This window comes from Osmia lignaria, chromosome 15 (genome assembly GCF_051020975.1).
Source record: "Osmia lignaria lignaria isolate PbOS001 chromosome 15, iyOsmLign1, whole genome shotgun sequence".
Taxonomy (NCBI): domain Eukaryota; kingdom Metazoa; phylum Arthropoda; class Insecta; order Hymenoptera; family Megachilidae; genus Osmia; species Osmia lignaria.
This window is the reverse complement of record NC_135046.1, coordinates 10,017,360-10,040,884: the sequence shown is the minus strand read 5'-3', so window position 1 is coordinate 10,040,884 and position 23,525 is coordinate 10,017,360. Positions and strand designations below refer to the sequence as shown.

Below are 23,525 nucleotides of genomic sequence, written 5' to 3'. Positions count from 1 at the left end.
TACAAAACACATACAAAGATATTAACGTAGTTAAATGTACAATTTTTAAGAATAATTTTTAAAGGAATAGTGTCTTTAGAATTAAAATTGGAAATCTCTCCATGGAGTTTGAATTTTTTAATTTTTAAATACTGAAGTGTTTACATTCTGGTTTAAATGTTAATTCTACGTTTAGTTAACATTTTTACTTAAATCATACATAAATGCATATATTTATTAAATATTTACAGTTTTAATACAATATATGCATTTGGAAAGATACTTTATGGATGACTTTCTAATTAACATCTATCCCATCAAACAGTCCCTTTGGCGCAGAGGATAGCGCGTTGGACTTCTAATCCAAAGGTCGCGGGTTCGATCCCCGCAAGGGATGAGTGTTGTTTTGCATATAGTGACATAAGTCCTATTACACTTTTTTTTTTTTTACAATAAAATGTATCATTTCTGTTTCATCTAAAAAAATATTTATATAATAGGATGTGTAATTGTTATAATATTTTAGATACGGAATATGAACTATTTAAAAAATCAAAAGATGTTGATGAAACAATTTTTAATCCTTTAAACAATAGATATTTTCAAAAATCAGTATTACATTCTAAAAACTGTAAAATGGAAAGTTAACGTACTAAACTATTCTCCTAATTACAAGGCAGTTGAATTATTGCTTCCATGCTACTTGATAACTAGTTTTGCAGAGTGCTTTACTGCCAATTAATATTGCAAACTTTGCTTCCCTTTCTTCAATGTTCCACTTCTTATATGAAAGTAGTGATAAGTTTAAGTAACTCGTAAATAAATTTGAACATTCAATATTTTCATTCGGAACCTCTATAAACATTTTTTACTTCAAAATAAAATACAAATTCCCAAACGTAATATATTTAAATTTAAACAAAATAAATGACCAGCTTGGAAATAATGGTAGTCTCATATAATTTGATGACCTAAAAATATCATAACGTAACATTTATACAATACTATGTGAAAATTCTTAAAACAGAATTAATTCACATTCGTAAATACACACTCCACTTAAGCCCATCACTATTTAAAGAGAGCAACGAACAAGTCTACTCTTTAGAATAAAAGCATGGCTCGAAGCATTTGTATGTTGCGCCGGAAATATACTGGAAAGCTCAGCGCGATAAAATGTTTCGTGATATATTCAGGAGGTCCATTTCCTTCCTGTTCTTGTAATCGAAAAGAAAAAGTGAGGGTGAAAGAACCTCGAGTGGAGGTTGTCAGGTCAGGTTAAGAAGGCACTCATCTTTATTGAACCCAAATACATAAACGCGGAAAGGAGAAATCGGATTTTATTTTCTTCAACAACCATTTGAATCATTGTTAAACCACGAGCTGAGTGCATTTCGACATCAAGTTGAAATCGTAAAGTGCACCCCTTTTATTGAAATTGTGATAAGATTGAACTCGTTTCTTTTTTCTTTTATATATACTATAGGTAATTAGTGACACAGTTACAAATTAACAGAAAGAATAAAAGTTTGCATCGTCGTCAGCAAGAAACAAAAGAATTTCATTTGTAACGAATATCGCAACAGCGATCGTACGCCTCCACGTTCGAAGAACTCTGGTCGTAGGAACTTACCTGGTGGGTTCGTAGTAGCCTATCAGAGGGATGGGTTTAAAGAGGCCGCGCGGTATAGTCTCGGCTCGCGTGTGCCCTGACGCGTAAAGCCGGTTAGTCGGTCTCGATCCTTCGTACCGGTCACAGTTGTCAAAACGCTCCGCGCCGAATCGTTTGTTCCTGTGTGTATTAACCTTATTTAAATTTTTCAGTGAAAACCACAGTGTATTTGAACTACGCAAAAGTATAAAGTGTATACTGTTTCTTTTTTAAGTGAATTTTATATTCAAAGTGTGTAGGTAGCTGGGATTTACACATAGCGTCTTCAATTTCATTTGGAATCAGGTACGTCGACTCTATGTTTATAAGAATTGTGCGCATGCGTGCGTGATTAAATATTTAATGCGCAGTTCTTTACGTGATTACCGCGAAAATTTACAAACCATCGAATGTCAATACTGGGTAATCATAATATAATAAAAATTCAGAACTTACTTAACCTTAATCTCCTCTTCAAAGTTAACAATATATCTCTGATGAGCAAGCAACAGAGTATAAGTCAGAACGATCAGTTTTGTAGAACACCACTCATACATCTGAAGTGCAATGTTAGGTTAGGTGATCGTTTTGAACATGAAAGTTGACGAATTATGTTTTATTAGACTTACAAAATATATACCATACCCGATTTGGAAATGTTCTTCTTTTTTTGAAAATAACTTTTATGAATAGTGTAAAATTTAGAAAACGAAAATAATATTAATTGGAGCTCTCTCCATGGTCCGCCGTCTGAGAGTTGAAATAATTTCGAATCACTAGCGCTTAAAGACAACGAATGTAATAAACTCGTTCTCAAGATAGAAGTCACTAATTACCTGCGGTATATGTAATCTAAAAAAGGTTGAGACAAGTAAATAAAAGTAGTTCAATGACATATACGGCAGTTAGCGCGCACTCTCTGCGGATTACAAAGGTATTTATATGGACGCTTATAGGTGAACGGTATTTACAATGAACTTCCAGAATAAATATTATGATTCCTTAACTCAGTTGAGGTTAAATGATCGTTTAATAGGTTTCGTGGTATAATTGCGTGTAATTATCAGAGTGTAGAAGCTATGAATATTTGAAAACTGAAATTACGAATGTGTAAACGAGAATTAATATTAAAACATTTATAAAGTAAGAAAATTTTATTAAAAAGTAGTCTATTTTGGTAGTATAAGTGAATCTATAGTATATAACGTGTTGCTGCAATAAGTGTTATCGAAATGCTGTTCGAGTAACAATATATTTGTCTACTGTAATTCGTGTTTTACGCAAATTTGAAGTTCCGGTTTCCACGCTCGTAACACGAATGTAAATTACACGTTGCCCAGCCGTGGGATCGATCAAAATCACGGCAGAAGATTAATCGCCAGAGTAAAGCGATTACCGTGTCGTGAAACGGTGAACGATTTTCGTTTCTCCGAATTATTACTGCCAGTGTTCCCAATCTATAGATTTAATGCAACTGTAGCGTAACTCTGGATCGTGTTATCCTTCACGCTTTCGAGACTGTATGTCAGTGATAAATGAAGTTCAATTGCTAATTATAGCGGTATTGCCGTTTATGAGCTGAAAAAGATTTTTTGCAAGTAAGATACTGCACAGTATGTAGCGTTAAAGTGATAATGCTTGATCTTCATATAGCTCTGTAGGGACCTTCAGATAATCAATATATATTGTCAATATTTCAGTATGATGGATGTTATTGAATTTGTGAGGGACGAGATTGACGTGTTAGTAATATTTTGAATACTGATGAAGTAGCTCGATTGAAATTTAAATGTAATATTTTATGGTATTGATAATAGAAAAATAGGAGAATAGGGAAATTATTCTGAATTTTTAATAGGAAAATAAGAAAATTTCTAATAAATGAATGGGAATGGATTTCAAATTTCTAATAGAAAAATAGCAAACTTTCAATTAGAAGAATATTCCAAATTTCTAATAAATGAATGGGAATGGATTTCGAATTTCTAATAGAAAAATAGGATACTTTCCAATAGAAGAATATTCCAAATTTCTAATTCATATTTTGCGAGAGAAATTATATTTAATTCAAAAATTGGCATTGAATCTAGTGGACCATTGTGCCATGCCCATCAGCTCACCCCAATTCATACATGTAGAATGTGCATTGGTATGGAAGCCTGTGTTGAAAAACGCAGTGCTCCCACCATGGCACCCCTAAGATTAAGCGATGGAAATAATGCATGAAAAATATAACACAGCACGTAGGATGTAAACGAATGAGTTTTAGAAGCATCGTTTATCAAATATCTGGAGTTTTCCATAAATTTATTCTTGTTTCTCTCAATTCCCTGAGAATCCTCATAGCGTATGAATTTTTTCCCCCAGTATTTTTCGTAACGTCTGCAATTTCAAAATTAATTATTTTGTATATTTTAACGTAAAGAAAGTTTTAATTTCGTTTAGCTAATATAATATAGTTTCACGTAGAAGTCGAGTATTAATATTTGTTTCCGTCACTGTATACCAAGCATAGGCAAACTTTGTCGTGGAGGGCTACAAATTTGTCCCACGTCCCTGGGTTTTACTACCCCTAGTACATATGCACTCTTCGTCCTTGCTACCGCCATAGCAGCTGTTGGTATCAGAAAATCAAACTTTGACGGATAATAATTCAGTGATACTAAACTAATTTAAACAGAGTTATAAATTCAACCTGAACGAAAGTTTCGAACTCTGTGCACCTGAATTCCATATAACTTCATTTATTAAATACCAAGTTATTAACAGTCATTACCGTCCGTTCGGTTAGTTCCTGATTACCCTGTCAGCTACCATGCGATACAAACTCAATCAAGCGTTACTATAAATAAAATTCATCTCCTTGAGATAAATACTAGTTTCCGTTAATTACTATGATTTAACGCTGAACACCTGGCCGGTGTGTTTAAATTTGGCCTAACCCAAATTGCCGTGCGAAAATTCTCAAAGTGTAATCAAGTACCGTAAGGAAAAACGAATTGAACTTACCGTTAATCCAACACTAATTTTACTCTTTATAACAGCATTAACTGTTTAACTAATTAACTCTCCAACAGGCGAAGCCTGGCTCAATCGTGACACGAACTTAGAGAACAGAAGTTGCAACAACATGATCTATATTTTATCGACACAAAGCTCATTGTATATTTATATTTCTTCGTCCTAATATAATGAAAATTTTTATATAGATACTTCGTATTATGCTTTGTTTAAATAGGAAACCGAAGAATTCATCGTCAGCAAAACTCCTTAATTACTGTACAAAAGAAACAGAATACACGCCGTATTCGATCGAATAAATAAATAAAATATAAAAATCGAGATAACAAGACGTTTCTACCATCTCCGAAGAAATCTTCGCGGCAATAAATAGATTCTTTGAACATACCTGTTTAAAGTACTAGCAGTTACATTTTCACTTTCGAAGCGCGGACCATGGAGAAAGACCCAACCGAGTCTCCCCAGGACACCGTCTCCTCGACCCACGATTTCCTCGCGAAACTCCGTCGAAGCAGCCGGAACCGAGAATCTTACGACGATCTGACGAACCTCGAGTCGGAATTACGTCGAGCTTACATGTCGAAAGAGCTGGAAACGCAGCTGTTGGAGCGTCAAACCGAGCGTTACATCCAAAACATACGTAAACAACGGACATCGAAACAGCAGCTGTTGGATCAACAGGCGGTCCACGAGGAGGATCTGCAGCGACAGATCTCGAATCAAAAGAAATCCTCGGAATACAGAGCCGAGTTGACCTCGCAGATGGAGGAGAAGGAGGAAGAGAAGAAAATGATGATGGAGGAGGCGAGAATAGAAAGAGAGATGCTGACGGAAGTAGACCGAATCAGGGAATACACCGAGAGGAGCAGAGCGGAGGAGACGAAGATGGAACGGATGGAAACTATGAAGAGAGAATATTTGATCCACGAAGAGATGAAGGAGATTCGTCGTCAGGAGGACATGGAAGCGGAAGCGATAAAACTTGAAGAGGACCAGCAGTATCTGAAGGAGTTGGACGAACGTAAATTAAAAATGAAACAACTTATTCAGGAGCAACATGAAAGAAGGGAGAAAATTATTCTTGAATTAGGAAGAGTGTTGATGTGTAAAGAAATGGAGAAAAGAGAAAGAGAGATATTGATGATCGAACTGGTGACTGAAGATTTAAAACGCGAATTGATGATTAAAGATGAAGAGGAGAGGGCCAGGAGACAGATGATGAGGGAGGAACTAGCAAATGATCTTCAGGAGCAAATTATTTTTACTGAAGAATGTAAAATGCGTTTCGTGGAGCAAGACAAAGCGTTTGCCGAAGAGATCATGAAAAATATCATGGAAAATGAAAGAATTGCTAGGCTCACTTATAATGCCAGAAAAAGAATGCAGGCTCAGTACAAGGATGATCTAGCGAGGTTAATAGAGACCCGTCGTATCATTCGACAGAGGGAAATCTGTAAGATGGAGGAGGAAGCTAAGGACGAGGGAAAGAGGGAGAAGAAGAAGTTGGAGATGGTTCACGATGAAAGGAAGAGACTGTTGGAACAACACGTGAAGAATATTTCCGAGTTTATTGATAAGGCGGCCCTTACTCAAGAGGAAATGAGAATTGTTAATAAACCATGAAATTTATATAATGACGGTATAAAGATTTAAATGCTGGAATGTCTTTTGGGGCGTTCTTAAGGATTTTTTGCATTTTTTTTTAGAATTTTTTAGAGCTCTAGAGCAATCTTAGAAAATTTTATGTTTCTTAAAATTTTTTAGCATTCACAGGGATTTTTGGGATTTGTTTGAACTTTCCGATAATTTTAGTGATTTCTTACATTTTTGTTGAAGTGTTTGAGTTTTCTAAAAATTTTTTGGATTCCTTATTATTATAATTCTTATAAATATATTAAATAAAAATCAATTTCTATCAAAATAATTGTAACAACTGTACTCTTATTTTTAATTAATATTCATGATAAAAGTTCAATCTCCCACAATAAATTCCATCTCCTATCACGATTTATATTCAATTTATCAAGAAAGCTAATTAATTCCCACGAGTTCATAGACAGCAATAAATTACATTTTATTACCACGTGAACTTCAATTCAAATTCAAATAACTTTTATAGTGTTCTTAGAATATGGCTACACCCATGCCACTTGTTGGCAGGTGTTGCCAATTATATTGGAACCTTTCACTTCCGGTGGATGGTTTCGGTCGAAAAACATCCCAGGGCTCGAGTTTAAAAATATAACTAGATAGACAATATAACTAATAGAAAAAGGTACATATAACTAAAAGAAAAAGAGAAAAAAGAATATTCAAAAAGAATAATTATTTGACGTTTGCCAGTAACGATACACCGTTACTTTAATTTACAACGCTCATTCGTTTTCTTCCTGCGTCAGGGTGGAAGAATCAAGTTTCTTGGTCGTTAAAACGAACGGTGAATATCTCGTTGGGAGTATTTTTACTATTCGTCCTGTGGACTTACGTAAGTTCGTGTTCTATAAACGTTTCTTTATTTGTATAAATCTAATGAAAGCGTAAGTATAAATGACGATGACACATTGAGTACCGTATTCATTTCATTACCTATTACTACTAATAGATTGCTCGTACCACCCTCGTTACCTATAGTAATCAAAGCCTCTTCGTTCGTGTATATTATAATTATTATTTAGAATGTAACTAACTTATTAATTCAGAGAAATCATTAACTATTTCAATGATTCGAAATTGACCATTTCAATGACCTTCTATATAACTCGTTACAGCGCTGTTTTTCTTTTTTCTTATTCCAGTTAGTAACTTTACCTGCTCACGAATAAATTGCCTTGAAAAGCAGAAGAATGTAAGAAACGAGTAAAGTTGGAAGTATCTCTCTTTTTTCCCTTTTATACCGCGTAACTGTTCCTCCGGATGAAACGATGGAGAAACAGAAACACTTTTCACGTTGCACGCCCTCCAATTATATCGCTCGTCGTACAAGGAAAGAGATGTTTAAAGTTGGAAAAAAGATGTAGTCGTTTCGAGGATAATTCTATTTACAAATACAATTACATATTATGACGATTTAATTTTATTGATGTAATTAGACTCTATCGCTGATGTATTCTACAGAGAACACTTTCGTAAAAGAAAATTACTTTCTCCATGAAATAATAACTTTTAAAAAGTTACACACTGTTAGTCGTGCCTTCTACTCTACATCTCGTTATCTATTCAATCTCCTTATGACAAATAATATGGTGACACTGCTCATCCATTGTGACGTTATGGTTCTATTGTGTGCCATTGTGTGGTACCTTGAGGATACCAACAATGAGCAGAGCTACCGTAAGCCACGCATTTATTCCATCCTTATTCGTCCTATTTTACAAATAGATCGCTTTGCAATACTGTAAGCTCTTGTTATCCACGCTCTCTTTGCCCTTCTTACACTTCTCTTCCACGCGGATCTTTCGTACAAACCTATGTCCATTCGCGATACATCTCCAATTGTACCATTATACATTCGCGAGATTTGCATACGAACTCATTAGCGTAATGTATGGAGGACAATAGATGGTTGTGATTATTTCTTACTAACGCGTTCACGGTTGCGATGGGACTTAAATTAATTTTCTCAGATCTGGATGTTTAATTATGGAAGTTCGAAAATAACGCTCTAATAGTTAAGTCGATAATGAAGTTATAAAATATCCTCGATTTTCTTTGGCCATTGTTTAGAAGTCTCGAAATCGTAGGCTGTTTATGCATCATTCTTATTATACAAAGAGGACTTCATAAGTTGAATCGGGAAGCCCTTGTTCGCAAAGGCGCCAAGGCGGTCTCGGTCTCTAAACCCACGTTCGACGAAGCCGTGTTTATGACTAATATTCGTAAACGTATTAAGTAACCGTTCACAATGGACGATCGATCTGCATAAGTTATGCGCGAGAAAGTTCATTCCTCCGCCTACTGCTGTTACCTATGCAGAGTGGTGCGTCTATGTAACGTAAATTGCCTAGCTCGTGGACGTCGTGTAACGAGATGTATAATGCGGTACACGTAAGTGTTTAGGGGGTGCAGAAACAGGAGATTGGAAAATAGGAAAGATCTATCAAACTTCCTGTCACGATTGCATCTCTAGACGACGCGACGCTTTTCTATGCGCGATACCATCGGCAAGAAAAGTGCAGAATTTTTAGATAGTTGATGCGTACAATAGATTGATTTAAAATTAAGAAAATCATTTTTGATCACTTAAAAAATCTATAATGTAAAATTCTATAAAATTCTATAATGAAAATTACTTCTACAAATTATATTTATTTTTATTGCTCTTCGAGTCACTGTACCTCATTTGTTCGGGTTAATTAGACGACAAGAAGGTTGAATAGTTACTTATAGTTACTCCTTTATTAACGATCAATTCCGTCAATATTGCCAGGGTATATTGACGTGATCTAATTACAAATATATTGGATGTCAACCTTGACCTATAGGTAATGCATGGAGAATTGCTGAGTACACTTGAGGGAGTACATGCCTAACAATGTGTTAATTACTTAGTGATACGATATACAAACGTAATAAGCCACAAAATTACAATTAACAATAAATTCTGGAATATATTTCATAATAAGACACAAGACAAACAATAAGCTTTATTCCTTGACAAAATATGGTGCTCTCGTATAATGTCCATAAATCATTCAATTTTGTTTGAAACATTACAATACCTGTACATGCCAGTTTCAAAGATTTACGAAGGTGGAACGGACGTGTCGTTTCAATTTTGACCCCTATAAAGTAAAGTTAGGAAGTGAGATATTTACGAGGACACGCATGGCTTGATATACGGTACAGTACCCCAAAGGATGACGGGGAACAGTGGTGAATTATACGCGAGCGAGGACCATGACGATGCCGTGACGAGCACAGCTGTCTGTCAGGTGTGCACTACGATCCCATTATATTCGTACAGCAATGTAGACCAAGCGTATCTTTTTTTTTTCTTTTCTTTAACCCTTTTATAGAGGAGTCTGGGTCAGTCGTGACCCTACAGAAAATAATTATATTGTTACGTGTGGAATAAAATATTTATAATTTAGGAGAACCTTATAGAATTTTTATAAAATTCCTAGAATAATTGATTTTTTATTTCAAGAATCTCTATAATTTTTTTTCATTTCTATAGAATATTAAATTAAAAAATCTCCAGCCACAGAGGTATAATTAAGGAGGATGAATTCTTATAGAAATATTCACATAAAATTTCATTAGATTTTATTTTAATAATTCTTATAAAATTTCTAGAATAATTTATTGTTTTATTTCAAGAATCTCCTTACAATTTTTTTTATTTCCTTAGAATTTTAAATAAATAAGTGTGGAATTAAAAAATGTGCGGCAAGAGAGGTTCCGTAGTGTAGCGGTTATCACGTCTGCTTTACACGCAGAAGGTCGCCGGTTCGATCCCGGCCGGAACCATTATTTTTTTTTTCACTTCAATTTTTTTAAAATTCATTTGAAAGTAATAAATTTATCATTGGTACAATTTATACTGCATAGCGATTACGTTGTGACAAGCGACTACGTTATAGTCACTCACCGTAGCGAATAAGGTGAAAGTATGGTAAAAGCAAATATATTTATTGAATGACAAGTCAATCGTTTCTTTTTCCAGATGTCCACGTGGCAGGGAAATTAACGTAGGCTGCAATGTTGGTGTGGTCGCTATGAACGAGAGCCGGTGCTACGCCGATTCGCCCGTGCTCGCTGAACATCAGCCATTCAACCGGAATGGGAAGGCAGTCAGGTGTGATTATCATAAACTCAGACCCGTACTACCGTATTTTATATTATGGATTCGCGTTTAATTGCTCGCGACAACGAGGGCGTGGAGAGAAATCGTGTGCACCACGTTGATTTATCGCCAATAATTGAAGAGTAGAAACACGAAAGTATTCTGCAACAACCATCGACTTCCCATTAATTTTCACCTCCCTATTCATCCACTTCTTTTTTACCAATTTAACACATACTTAAAGGTGTTGCTTATTTGGAAAGACGGCATTCTTCGGTTCTTCAGGTTACCGAAGATCCAGTTAACCCTTTGACGAACGATCATGAAGAGAGCCCCAATTTTAATTTACTTGTTTATTTTATATTACTTTCATTTTCTTAGATTTTTCATTTCTTGAGATTATGAGACCAGCAGGGAACATTATACTTATTGCTGCTAATTATAGCTAATTATTGCCGATGGGTTAATTTAAGTTGAATAAGAAAAATGTAGACGCTTTAATTATTAAGGTGTATTTAAATATTTATTCCAGGGGATCGAAGAAGAGCGTGCTATTTTATACCACCGATTACGGGGATGAGAAAGAAGATTTAGGACTGAAACTTCAACAACGATCAGTTTCTTTGGTAATTTTTCTACTTTATTATTCCATCTTCTTTTATTAATTTTGATATTAAAATTGCATTTATACTGTATAAAAATTTATATAAAAATGGTAATGGTCATAGGTGAAGAAGAAAATACTATACCTCTAAAGTTGGAAAAGTAAATATTTAGATAAAATTTTATAAAAGTTTTTGCCATTTTATAGTGAATTGGGAATATTTTCTTTTCGTGTCTTGTTGAGAATAATTTCCTGCTTACACTCGAAACCCTCTGATAATAATAATTGAACGTATCTTGGACGAACAATGGCTATCTCAATATAGAAAGTTATTAGCATCGGTAGAGAAAACTGCTTTGTCATTGGTTCCCGCTGGCTGATCGTGCCGGTTCAACGCAGTTAATTGAACCGATTAAACGCAACCTTGCTTCGCCACGGGTTGTCTTCACTTTCGTTAATCATTAGTAGATCGTGGGTGTGCTGGCCGAGGAGAGTACGCCGTGAGCAGGAGAAAAAGAACTTGTAATCATCTTCTTGCTAGTCCAGTCTTACTACTCCCCCATACCCGGAAGACCCCATATCTAACGGTTACTATAGAGATAATGTATACATCAACTCCCACCCTGAAAATTAATTAACAGCGTCCAACGTGTGGAATTAGTCATTTCAGAAGATCCTTATTAAAAAGAATAATTTTGCAAAATTTTGCAAATCAAACACACGTTACTGAATTAATAAACTTTTCAAAGTTTATTAATGATAAGTACTGTGCACCGATGACAAGATGTCCCATGAGAAGCACGCATTTGCATTTGTCTCATGGGACATCTTGTCATCGGTGCACTATACACATTTAATATTTTTAATAAAATTTTGACCATTTCCTTTCTGAACATCCGACTACTGTATAGATTCTATATTACAGAAAAGAATCAAGTTTCACATTCTTCTGTCTTCCGTTTCACATACCTGCAGTTGCTTTCGAGGGTTATAATGAGTACCTTCGGAGGCGTTGAGAAACGACCGCAAGATTGCCCTTTATTGGCTTCAAAGAATGCAATGTCTTCACCCTAACCCGATAACAGGCTGAACTGAATTAAAATTCTTATTAAATCTATTTTTCTTTATATTAAAAATCTCTAGCAATTCCAAAAATACCGAAAATTTTAAAAAATTTTAAAAATTCTCTAATGATCCCATAAGTGTATCATCTTCAGTTATGGTAGAAAAATAGCGATACTATTATGTTTGAAAATCTCTCAAGTGACAATATAATGAAAGTCTACTCTTATCTATTATGTTCAATATTTTCCAATTATTACTGGACTCAGCCTCGCAATTTGATCCATTTATCTTGCGATTAAATTTTAATAAACGAACCCTTTAAGCTACATTGTTAGAAGCAAAATGGTTAACGCGTTATTCAATTTCAAGGAAAGGAACGAAAGGATTTTACATTTCTGAAAGAGTCGCTCGAGGCGAATGGCGTGCGACTGCAGCTCCGTCGAGCAATTACACGAGAGGCCCGATTGTAGGGCTCGTGAGAATTACGATTTCTCGGCCTCCTTGGAAATTCTCACGACCATACGAAACCTCCTCATGTGAGGGATAGTTAGCGTCCATATAAGTAGAATCTTCCTTATCCTGATCAATAAAAATATAATCAATTGTTTGAAAAGAAATTTTGAGACCCCGAGGGTGTTTTGTGTTCCTTGGAATTTTTTCGACAGTTCCTATGGATTTTAGGGATTTTTTTGCGATTCCTAGAAAATATCAATCAATTATTGTTTTCATAGTCTAACAAAGGTTTTAAGATACCAGCAGTAATTGTAAAATTGAAAAGAATGATAGTTTCTCACGAAGAAGAGTTAGTGCACTAACTGCTTGAAAACTGAGGAACTCGTAAACTTCGAAATACGACTTTCGTCCGTAGAACCGGGAAGTTAATAACAGTATAGACGGCCAGAATCATAAAGCTCCAGGGTGGAAATCGTAGAAAGTTCATGGACAACCATAAAATTTAGTGGCAAGGATAAATGGATATACCTCCGTTTCTAATATCATAAATATCAAAAAGTGAAATTTAGTATCTAATATTATCGGGAACTTGCTGATCTATTTACAAATTGATGATAATTGGTTAATTAACAACAGGTTTCATTTACCTCGAATTGGTAATAAATTCTCAATTCTACTTGTCACCAGAGCAATAAAATATTACGGGTCACCTGTTATTTCGTGGTCAATTCGAACGGAGATATAAAATCCTTTCATCAGCAGCGCTACAAATGGAGACGTAAAACACGATCATAAAGAAAAGGAACATTATGTTTCATATAACGTTGTGATCATTGCTTCCGCCATTGAAAGTATTAATAAAACTCTGACAATGCAAGATTTTAATGTTTCAAAATCAGAATTTCAATCAGAAAATTTCGGGATTCAAATTTGAAGATTAATTAAAAATTTAATTAATTGCTCTTCTGTTATAGACTGCTTTGCACACCGGGGCTGGTTCTCAACCACAGTTACTGGAACCAAGAATGGCGCAGTTAGAAACATTAGAAGCAAAGGTAATAGAAATATTTCATATTCAAATATTGCACTACTGCCTAATTAATTTCTATCTTTAATTTTGGTAGAAAATTACAAGTATATTCAATTAATACTTGCCCCTAAAATTGTGCATACAGTCTACAAAAATTCTGTCCTACTTGCCATTGCAATTTCATTTAATTGCCATCCTCCATTGTTCCACAGCCTTCTTCTTCCTTCTCTTTTTTATTCCTTCCTGAAATACTGTCGAAAAAAAGGGCAGGTATATGGGAGCGGTTTTTTTAACCGGTACGCGTCGGAAGAAAGCGAAGGCGATGTTTCGCGGTTATTGGCGGGTCGGCAATAGCCCCCGGCTTTTTAAGGCTGTCCAACTAGTGATTTATATGCAGATGCGTGAACCAAACTGTGGGCCCTTCACTCGAGTTTCGGTTCCACAGGCCCATGAGCGCGGCATGGCCTGCCATTAAAGCTGCTCCGCATCCACGTATGGCTGACCAATGGCGCAGCATCCTCGAAAATTAAATAAAATATAGAATAAAGGTCTACGATGAACCATATTTTATATATAAAAAGATCTGCGATGAAACCAGCCACGAATCCGTGAAAAAGCATGGGGGCACCCGGGCAACCGGCCACCCTACGGGCAATCTCCTGTTCACACCTGCTTTTCTGTTCCTAAACAATTATTCTTGCTTGAAAGACACCCTATACAAACAGCACACCATCGTGTCATCAATATTTTAACAAGATTTGCAATGAAATAGCCACGAATACGTGAGAAAGCATGCGGGCACTCGGGCAACCGGCAGCCCTACGGGCAATCTCATGTTCACACCTGCTTTTCTGTTCCTAAATAATTATTCTTGCTTGAAAGACACCCTATACAAACAGCACACCGTCGTGTCATCAATATTTTACCAAGATTTGCAATGAAATAGCCACGAATACGTAAAAAAGCATGCGGGCACTCGGGCAACCGGCAGCCCTACGGGCAATCTCCTGTTCACACCTGCTTTTCTGTTCCTAAACAATTATTCTTGCTTGAAAGACACCCTATACGAACAGCACACCATCGTATCATGAATATTTTAACAATTCTGATTCATCAATTCGATAAGAAACATGTAGAGACTTTTTATGGCGCCCATGGTTAGCCTGCGATGTTTTATCGTGGCGTACACCGTTCAGCTTGTATTTCCAAAGCTACGATTAATGTCCGTTGTCAGAGCCGTTGAAGCGGTTTTGACTTCTTCGAGTAACTAGTAAAAATTCATTCGGATGTTTACGCCCGAGTGGAGCCGTGTTTTGCCATCCCGAAGGGTTAACAGAAGCAAAAAGTGAAGAAGGAAGGAAGAGAACAGAAGAGGGAGCGTGATGCGCGCAGGGGGCTCCATATGAATAATGAAGAAGAACCACCAGTCGAAGAGGTTGCATCAACGTCGATAAGATATCTTCTTGCTGGCATTCGAAGATGTTCCTCGATGTGGACGATGATCCCTGCTGATGGAAAGAATTTTTCCATTTAACCCCTTCGTGTTACTTTAGCGAAACTTTCATCTTGATCTTTAAATTTTAATTCCTTTTAAAAAGCAACTGAAGATTTTTAAATTTCCTGGAAATCCTTAGGATTATTCAGACCCCTCGTCATTTCTTTAGGGATTTTTTCCATTTTTCATAGCATTTCTTAAGAATGCTAAATTAAGAATCATTCGGTTCTTTGTATTTCTGGTTACAAATACTGAGAAAGATACAAAGGAAAATAACAGTACGCCCTTGGGTCCAAACACTGAAACAGATTTGGCCGACGAGATTGCAGATCCAGGAGTCAGTGCCCTTTACTGTCCGAACAGCAGTATACCCCAGGCAATTCTTCCCTTTAACGTGTCGAAAACATTGCCCTTCAAAAATTTCATTCTCAAACATTCTAAATAACGATAAAATCAAAATAGTTCAAACAACAATATATGTCACTCAGAATAATAATGGTGTATCCCTAATATAACGAGAGTCTACTATATATTACATCAATTTGAGGCTTAGCATTTATTAAAAATTATCACACGAAATTTTTATCAATATTGTTGCATTCAATGACATTTATGCAGCGTGTGGCTGCAAAGGAGGGTCACCAGGATTACCTCGGAAAGCTTCTCCATGCAAATTCCACAATAAATTTCCGCTTCCTGCGTATACACACCAGCCAGCTATCCTCGTTCAGGGTAACGTGGCTTACACGTGGCAAAAATTCAGGGAATGCCGGTGCCAGGATCACTTTTACTGCAGAGAGAAAAAGTGTTAGATCGGATCAGAGGCGTCTCTATCATCTGGTTATTTCAGAATCATTTCTTTTTACGTGATTCGTGAAAAAGAAACGAAGCTGCATAACTTCTGTAGAGATTCGAGTCCACGATAACTTGGTGGATAAAAAATGCCAGATGCAGGCTGGTGTGTCCCTTTTATCGACACAGAGTATCTTTGACACTGTGCCATCGTTGCGAACTCGTGTTTATGGAAATAGGGAGTTTCAGGATGGAAGGGAATCCTTGAACTCGCAGGCCTTTTGTTTTCGACCACGTTCAGACGAACGCTTAGAAGAGATTATGGTTTCTTCTTGGAAAATGAATAAAATAGCATATTCGTAGAAGAAGGAATAATTGTTGTTTATAATTTAGATTTATTAATTAAAATTTATATTTATTTTATCATTTCTAGAATTTCGAAATTTTCAAATTTTAGAATTCTAATAATTTTCTACTACATTTTTATTTGTTTTATTAATGGTCTCATTCCTATCTGTTTGTTTTCGACCACGATCAGACGAACGCTTAGAAGAGATTATGGTTTCTTCTTGGAAAATGAATAAAATAGCATATTCGTAGAAGAAAGAATAATTGTTGTTTATAATTTAGATTCATTAATTAAAATTTATATTTATTTTATCATTCCTAGAATTTCGAAATTTTCAAATTTTAGAATTCTAATAATTTTCTACTACATTTTTATTTGTTTAATTAATGGTCTCATTCCTATCTGTTTGTTTTCGACCACGTTCAGGCGAACGCTTAGAAGAGATTATGGTTTCTTCTTGGAAAATGAATAAAATAGCATATTCGTAGAAGAAAGAATAATTGTTGTTTATAATTTAGATTTATTAATTAAAATTTATATTTATTTTATCATTTCTAGAATTTCGAAATTTTCAAATTTTAAACTTCTAGAATTTTAGAATTCTATTAATTTTCTACTACATTTTTATTTGTTTAATTAATGGTCTCATTCCTATCTGTTACACTACTTTCTCCCTTTTAATTACTTCAATTGACACTTCTGTGGTGATTTAGTAATGAGCAGACAGAGACGAATAATTATGAGAAGAAGCATTTTCTTTGCTTTTGTTAACAATAGAAAGTAGCAGGAGTCTAATAAGAAATTTTATAATCGGCCCTCGTTGCTTCACTTTCCAGCGAAACAATTTCTCACCCTGGAATAACGTCATTCTTAGAACGAAGGCGCGAGAAGGAGTGAGAATTGTAATACCTTCCTTGTCGGTATTGTTTAAAGAATGAATACATATGTGAAAGATTTAAAGGAAATTAACGAATTAATTAGAAAAAAAAAATATTTAATGTTTCAATTTTCACCTTTTTTATATTACAAATTAAGGTTTCTTTACGAGTTACCGTTTCTTGGGTATTCGAAGTAAATAGGATTACACAGCTATTTCAGTCCGAAGTTTCGTCGTATAACCGTGAATCTTTATGTCGTAAATCTTGGTTGGAGATAATCTCATGAGCGGACGTCGAGTAGCCGGCGCGAAAAGGCTGAGAAAACGAGGAACACGATCTGGAATGGACGATGTCGCTTTAGAAACCGCCCGCTTATCTTCTGTTAGCTTGAAAATGAATGTGAATGGACTTAGTAGATTCTATATACATTCTGCATCAACGAGGATACTTGCGAACAAGTAACAGAAACAGAAGAATTTCTTCAGGGAAACGAATCAAGATTTTCAAATTTCCTGACGTCAAATTTCAATCCTATAATAATTAGAATTTTGTCTAATCTTAATTGAACATTCGTTAGTTCGAATAATAGCATTCGTGATTTTCATGAAGCAATATTGAAGCATTAACCTTCGTCCTTTGTACGAAACGAGTGCCACGGTACCATGGCCCTTGAAAATATACCTTACCCTTATGGCACGGGTCAGTGCTTCTTTTCTTCAATACCGTACCGCATTAAGGAAGATGCGGTACGAGACTATTGTGAACAGAGCATGTCTCGGATGAAACAACGGACCACCCGCCGGGCTAGGAAGAATGATAAACCGGATATCCTTAGAGCTCGGTATTATCGCTTGAACAGTGCATACATTCTCCACCTTGAAGTTTTATTCTTCGTAAGTTACAGAAAAGTTAATGATTTTTATTGTGGCATAAACGTGGTATTATAAGAATGCTAATAATAAGATAAAAATCCTGAGGGTTTTATGAGAAATCCAGAAAAAAGTGCAGAAGAATCTCCAAGAATTTCTATAGGATCCTAAGAATTCTTAAGAAATCTCAAATCCACCACAAATACCTAGGAATTTTATAAATCCACCTCAACCCCCACAATTCTTAGAAATTGCAAAAATCCTTAAGAATACCGATTTAATACAACGAAGGGAATATTATATTTTCCTAAGAACTGTCAAAGGGTTATAAGGCAGTAAGTTATGAGGATGATTTGAGGAAGGATCGAAACCGAGGGTATATTCAACGACACGCGTCATGAATATAAATTTATCGTTCCATTAAACCTATGATTTGTGAGGATGTCTGAGACGGGATGTCCCGAACTTAATGGACTTCCACATCGGTACTGCACACGATGCTCGATGGTCCTTGAGCAAGCGAGCACTTCGTCTCTCCTCTTGGCATATACCGTGGAGAAGGTCAATGTCGGCCTTGACTGGGCTGCAAACATCCAGGAGGATACTGTAAGAGACCTTGCACGCCCAATGGGTCCCACACGAGACCACCGACTAGAATTTGTTCGGTGAAGATATGCAAATTGGATATAGTTTTTTCCCAAATACTCCATATATAAAATATTATACTGATAAGATAAAAAGGAAATTTAAAGAATTCTTAATTATTCTTTTGTTTAAGGATTTCTAAACTTACAATGACAATTGAAAAAAATAATATTTCTAATTTTTCAGGAAATTAAAACCTGTCTACAACTCTAATTTCATCAAAATTTTGTTTTTCTAGATGGCCAGTATAGAAGTTTCTTTATCTACAACGCCGAGACGAAAAAAGGGTGGCAGCATTTCCGGTGGAGTTACCTCGCCAGCTGGTCATCGAAACAGAGATCATTACAAGGAGTTAGATGCTCTTCGAGTTGCATTGCGTGACAAGGAAAATATCATCCAAACGTAGGATATATTTTGCAAGCAAAAAGAACTTTTTATTAATTATAGGATACGTCTATGAAGTTCAAGGAATAAATAAATTAAAGAAAAAATTAGATTTCTAAGAGAACAATTTTATTCCTTTTTAGCCTTGAAGGCTCTCTCATAGTTCCTGCAAATATAAAATTGATATGTTTAATAAGGGGGTAAATCTACGTTGCCAGAATGTAAAGTAGATCATTGTATTATGCTTCAGATTAAAAGGGCAGCTATGCAATACTCTAAGCAACCGATTAGCGTTACGCAATGGTGCACCACCTTTGACAGAGGCTGACAGGAAGGCAACCGAGGAACGACTTCAAAGGTTACGACGTGACGCGGATAATAAACGATTAGCAATAAAAAACTTGAAACTTGCGCTTGAACGACTGAACATTACTGAGTAAGTAAAAAAAGAAAAGTATAAATATATATATCTTCAATAATTGTCCTTTAATATTCTTTATTTCTAGATCATTATTTTTCTTCACGACTAAATATTTGATTTTATTTAAAATAAATTTCAATTTTTTAATCTTGTTACAGTAATATTGATGTTCGAATACAGCAAGCCGAGTTGGAATACAGACTCGGACGAGAAGAACTCGAACTTTTGACCCTCCGCGAGGAGAGCAGAGCCCTTCAAGCTGCTCTAGAATTGGCGGAGACCCAAGAGAAACAAAAGAATGACACAATATTTAGGTACATCTTTGAAAATAATAAAAAATCTTCCCTTAATTATAATATTAAGATAATTGTAACTAAATAAGAGCAAGGGTGCTCTTGTAAATCACCCTTATTACTGAAAAATCATTAGGATAATTAAAAAAGTATTTTTCAGTTCTTCCAACTTTAATAAATTTCAATTCTTTCAACTGTGTGACCACTGACCACACTTTTGTATTCTTTCTCTGTTAATTAATAATTAGGGAGGCTTACCTGGAAATGTTCCAAAAACAGGTAATTATCCTAGTGTAAAATGAAATATATTATTTCCAGTTGTATTTCTGGTTCTACACAAGTTACCATTCACGCTGTGGAAGTTAGCGCAGATCCAAAAAGTCCTCGTTTTGGGGCTGGACCGAGGGAAGACACCCCAGGATTGTACGTCGACTGGGCGGTCGAAGATTCAGGTCTATGCAAAGGAGACAGGTTCGAATATTTTTCTTCCTGTACAATATATAAATTTCATTCTCGTGAATATACAAACATGGACGCGAATAGCAGAACGGACGGGGTCATGCGAAGTCGCGGGTGCAATTAGCAAGGGTACACGGCGAACTTCCGGTGCTGCTTCACGCTACAGTGACCCGTTGGGAACTAAATGTATTGTTCTCTACTGATAGCCAGATTACGTGGCGTAAGCACACTGTGTTTTGCATTATCTGTCGCGATGGAACTGAATCCAATATGTACTTACATTTGTGTAATTAGGATCATTTTTCTTGGATGAATTTTGAAAATTTTGGAAATTTTTCAAATTTGAAATATTGAAATTCTGCATTAATTAATTTAAAATACGCATTAATTTAAAAATTAATTTAATTAATTTTACTGCATTAATTTAAAAATTAATTTAATTAATTTTACTACATTAATTTAAAAATTAATTTAATTAATTTTACTGCATTAATTTAAAAATTAATTAAATTAATTTTTCTAATTTAGAAATCTAATTAAAGAAACAAATATTTTTCAAAATACAAGAATTTCGTAGTATATTGATAAACGTGTAAAATAATGCAAGTATTAGAACAATATTCAAATACTTTCCCAATTACCAAGTACAATTAGAATTCTCACAATTTCTAGAAAGCGCACATCTCGACACCCATTACGGTAATGAATCAATCTCCCTTTGTCGGTGTTAAAGTTTCACCCAATTAAGCGTTAATATCTCGCTCGTAAAATTCAACGCTTTATCGGGTAACATTGTCTTCAGGATCTTGGAGGTGAATGGAAAGTTAGTGGTGGGAGCTGGAAGGAGCGACTTGGCGAGGCTGTTGGCCGTTGCACCCGACGCGGCACAAATCGTGGTCCTTCGAAAAGGCGAATCCCTCGCAGCGTTGCGAACACTGCGATCAGATAACCTCAGGTTGACTCACAGGATCGGGTATCTCGAGGAACAGGTTAGGGATCTCCTGGCACCGAGCAGGGCCGAGGTACCCGCGGATCCTCCGCCGACTCGCCAGGAACAAGTCCAGGTACACAAACTTTGGTGAAAGTGGCCAAATATGGAACATCATTTTCTTTTTTTCGAAAAGTCAATTAGAACTTAGCGTTAGTTACATATTTAAGCTCATACAGTAGACTCTCGTTATATCGCCGCGTGAATGATTTTCAAGAATATTAGCGCCCCTCTTGCACCCTTAAGATCTAAGGTGATACATTTTTAATTTCCCTGCCCCTCTAAATGAGAGGTTGAAAAATTGAAAAACTGTCCTCCCAATATAACAAGACTACTGTATTTCTATTCAGAGCCGGCCCTGGGCCTAGGTAGACTAGGCGATCGCCTAGGGCTCCCCAAGGTCCAGGGACCCCATAAGACGATTTTGCATCTAAGAATGCAAGAAGAGGAATATTTACTTGAATATGCAAATCTAAATTAGTTATACAAGCTTTAATGTTAATTTTATAAATTTTATTTGAGCCACTTGGCATGGTAAGTGGTTATGGATCACTGATCGCGACTATTTTGAGAAAGATTCCCAAAAAAGGGGAGCCTATCTTTCATCGCGGATATATGCAAACTTCTATTCGAGTCACTGTACTGGAAATCTTTTCCAAATAACAGTATATCCCCCTCCTAGTACGTTCTAAGCAGATTTATGATACGTCAAGTGATATCAAGGACGATGGAGTATGGCGGTAGATTCTGGCGATTAGAAGGATAGGTGGTCGTTGGAGACGCCAGAGTTCTTCGTTTCCAGATCCTTCGGCCCGATTTGGATTTAAATTACAAATATTTTGCTTCGAAGCTTCCGGGTGGAAAATACTGCAAAAGTACCGTCGACAAAGTTGACCATAGTTAACCTTATTCTGCATTCCGGATAACGTCACTTTTTCCATAGGTTTTTCAAAAAGGACCGCAAGTAACAGCACTGGTCGCGAATCTACCAGGACTCAACGTAAGAAACTCGATGGAGCTGCGGCAATGTTTACCGACAGTAAGAAACAGACACAGTGATCACTCAAAGCGTGCGATGGACAAAAGTCCTAAGGAACTTGACTTCTCCTCGGACAGTATCTCCAATGGCTATCAGAAATCCAGGAATAAACAGAAACACCAAGGATTTCAGTTAACCAGATCGACAGCGAGTTTAGATTGCAAGCAAACGCAGATACAATCACAATTGCGTAGAAAACCACCGAGGGTTGAATCAACTATGGAACAATTATCGAAAAATAGAAAGACCGGATCTCAGTTACAGTCTTTGGATTTTGATTCTGAGCCCACTTATTATCGCTTGCAGGTATTGTATTAATTTTAATTTTAATTGCCTTCCTATGAGCCTCTAATATATTGCTTTTTATCATTTTTATATTTTTAAATTTCTAATTTTCAGATTTTCAGATTTACAAATTATAATATTACATGAACGTTCTGCAGAGTCCATAGGAATATTATTTCGTTTTACAACTTTTTAGAAAAATAAAATAATCTATGACTCGAATTTCCAATTGAATGCTAGGATCGAAAGCGTTAATATTATTTAAGGAACATCTTTTACTTTTTCATTATTTCAGGACTCTCAATCAAGAGCATCAGAGAATTCAGACGCATCGATGATGTACAATTCTCAGGACACAAAATCAAGACCAGCACCGCCGAAGAAACCGCTTCGATTGTCTCTCCATCGTGCAGCAAGTCTGCAGTCAGTAGAAAGTGCACCACCAACTTCCGTCCACGATGTGACCAAAAAACCAACGAAAAGAAATCACAAAGGGGATCCACCCGAGAAAAGTCCAAGAGCTGATAAAAATGGAGAAACAAATGGTCAGACACAGGATTCGCAGTCTAATCCACCTCAGCCTCCACCGAGAACACCTTCAAGGGCGGAATCTTGTCAGAGTGCATTACGCTGGCCCTCCCCTAAACCGAGACCACATTTAGCATCCGTCCCCATGGAAAAATGGTGTTAGTATTTTCGCTGCCGTATAATTCCAGTCAGCGATTGCGAATGTGTTGACGTAATCCTGAGGGATAAACTGAGTGCTTGCATATTTATATTTTTACTAGTATTATAGCGTCGTTGAGCTGAAGCTGTTGAAGATCTCCGTTAAGATGGTATGTTTGTAAATATATAACACAATATTTTGATACTTGGTATTTAAAGAAGACTGAAGTATTTTGAATTAAATTTAGTAAGTATTAAGGATGTTTCAAGCATATTAATTTAGTATAAAATATTTTGGACGTGCAAATCTTTTTCAATAATTATTGGCGTAATTAAATAGGGGCCACGTTGGACTTGCCCCCCAGCCCCCCAAA

General features: G+C 35.9%; 2 protein-coding genes, 1 long non-coding RNA gene and 2 other non-coding genes across 7 annotated transcripts in view; 3 read left to right on the top strand and 2 right to left on the bottom strand.

The window, feature by feature from the left end:
* Positions 1-5,180, bottom strand: part of LOC117600202 (uncharacterized) — a 41,320-nt gene extending 36,140 nt beyond the window's left edge. Inside the window, exon 1 of the mRNA XM_034315282.2 lies at positions 5,040-5,180. The gene's annotated coding sequence lies outside the window, so the exon portion shown is untranslated. The remainder of the gene's footprint in view (positions 1-5,039) is intronic.
* On the bottom strand, positions 218-2,223 carry LOC143306107 (uncharacterized). The gene is made up of 4 exons (XR_013063523.1): positions 2,087-2,223; positions 1,613-1,771; positions 633-834; positions 218-456 (listed from the first exon to the last, which is right to left on the bottom strand). It is a non-coding gene; the product is annotated as an uncharacterized LOC143306107 (long non-coding RNA).
* Positions 304-376, top strand: TRNAR-UCU (transfer RNA arginine (anticodon UCU)). Its single transcript has one exon. It is a non-coding gene; the product is annotated as a tRNA-Arg (tRNA).
* Positions 1,770-23,525, top strand: sprt (PDZ domain-containing protein sprite). Of its 3 annotated transcripts, XM_034315273.2 has the most exons (11): positions 1,770-1,936; positions 10,317-10,448; positions 10,969-11,062; positions 13,533-13,613; positions 18,855-19,018; positions 19,251-19,436; positions 19,580-19,735; positions 20,033-20,185; positions 20,976-21,237; positions 22,105-22,506; positions 22,781-23,525. In XM_034315273.2, exons 2-11 carry the CDS (start codon positions 10,369-10,371, stop codon positions 23,174-23,176), a joined length of 1,974 nt encoding a protein of 657 aa, XP_034171164.2. In that variant the 5' UTR covers positions 1,770-1,936; positions 10,317-10,368; the 3' UTR covers positions 23,177-23,525. The 3 variants fall into 3 exon arrangements, with proteins under 3 accessions (XP_034171164.2, XP_076548652.1, XP_076548651.1); XM_076692537.1 differs by lacking the exon at positions 10,317-10,448; XM_076692536.1 differs by lacking the exon at positions 1,770-1,936 and having other exon boundaries at positions 10,331-10,450.
* Positions 10,048-10,120, top strand: TRNAV-UAC (transfer RNA valine (anticodon UAC)). The gene has a single exon. It is a non-coding gene; the product is annotated as a tRNA-Val (tRNA).

Bases quoted from the DNA above. Each gene is read 5' to 3' on its own strand.
- sprt (XM_034315273.2), top strand. From the start codon at position 10,369: ATGAACGAGAGCCGGTGCTACGCCGATTCGCCCGTGCTCGCTGAACAT. The intron at 11,063-13,532 runs GTAATTTTTCTA...CTTCTGTTATAG, and splicing joins AACAACGATCAGTTTCTTTG to ACTGCTTTGCACACCGGGGC. The intron at 19,437-19,579 runs GTAAGTAAAAAA...ATCTTGTTACAG, and splicing joins GAACGACTGAACATTACTGA to TAATATTGATGTTCGAATAC.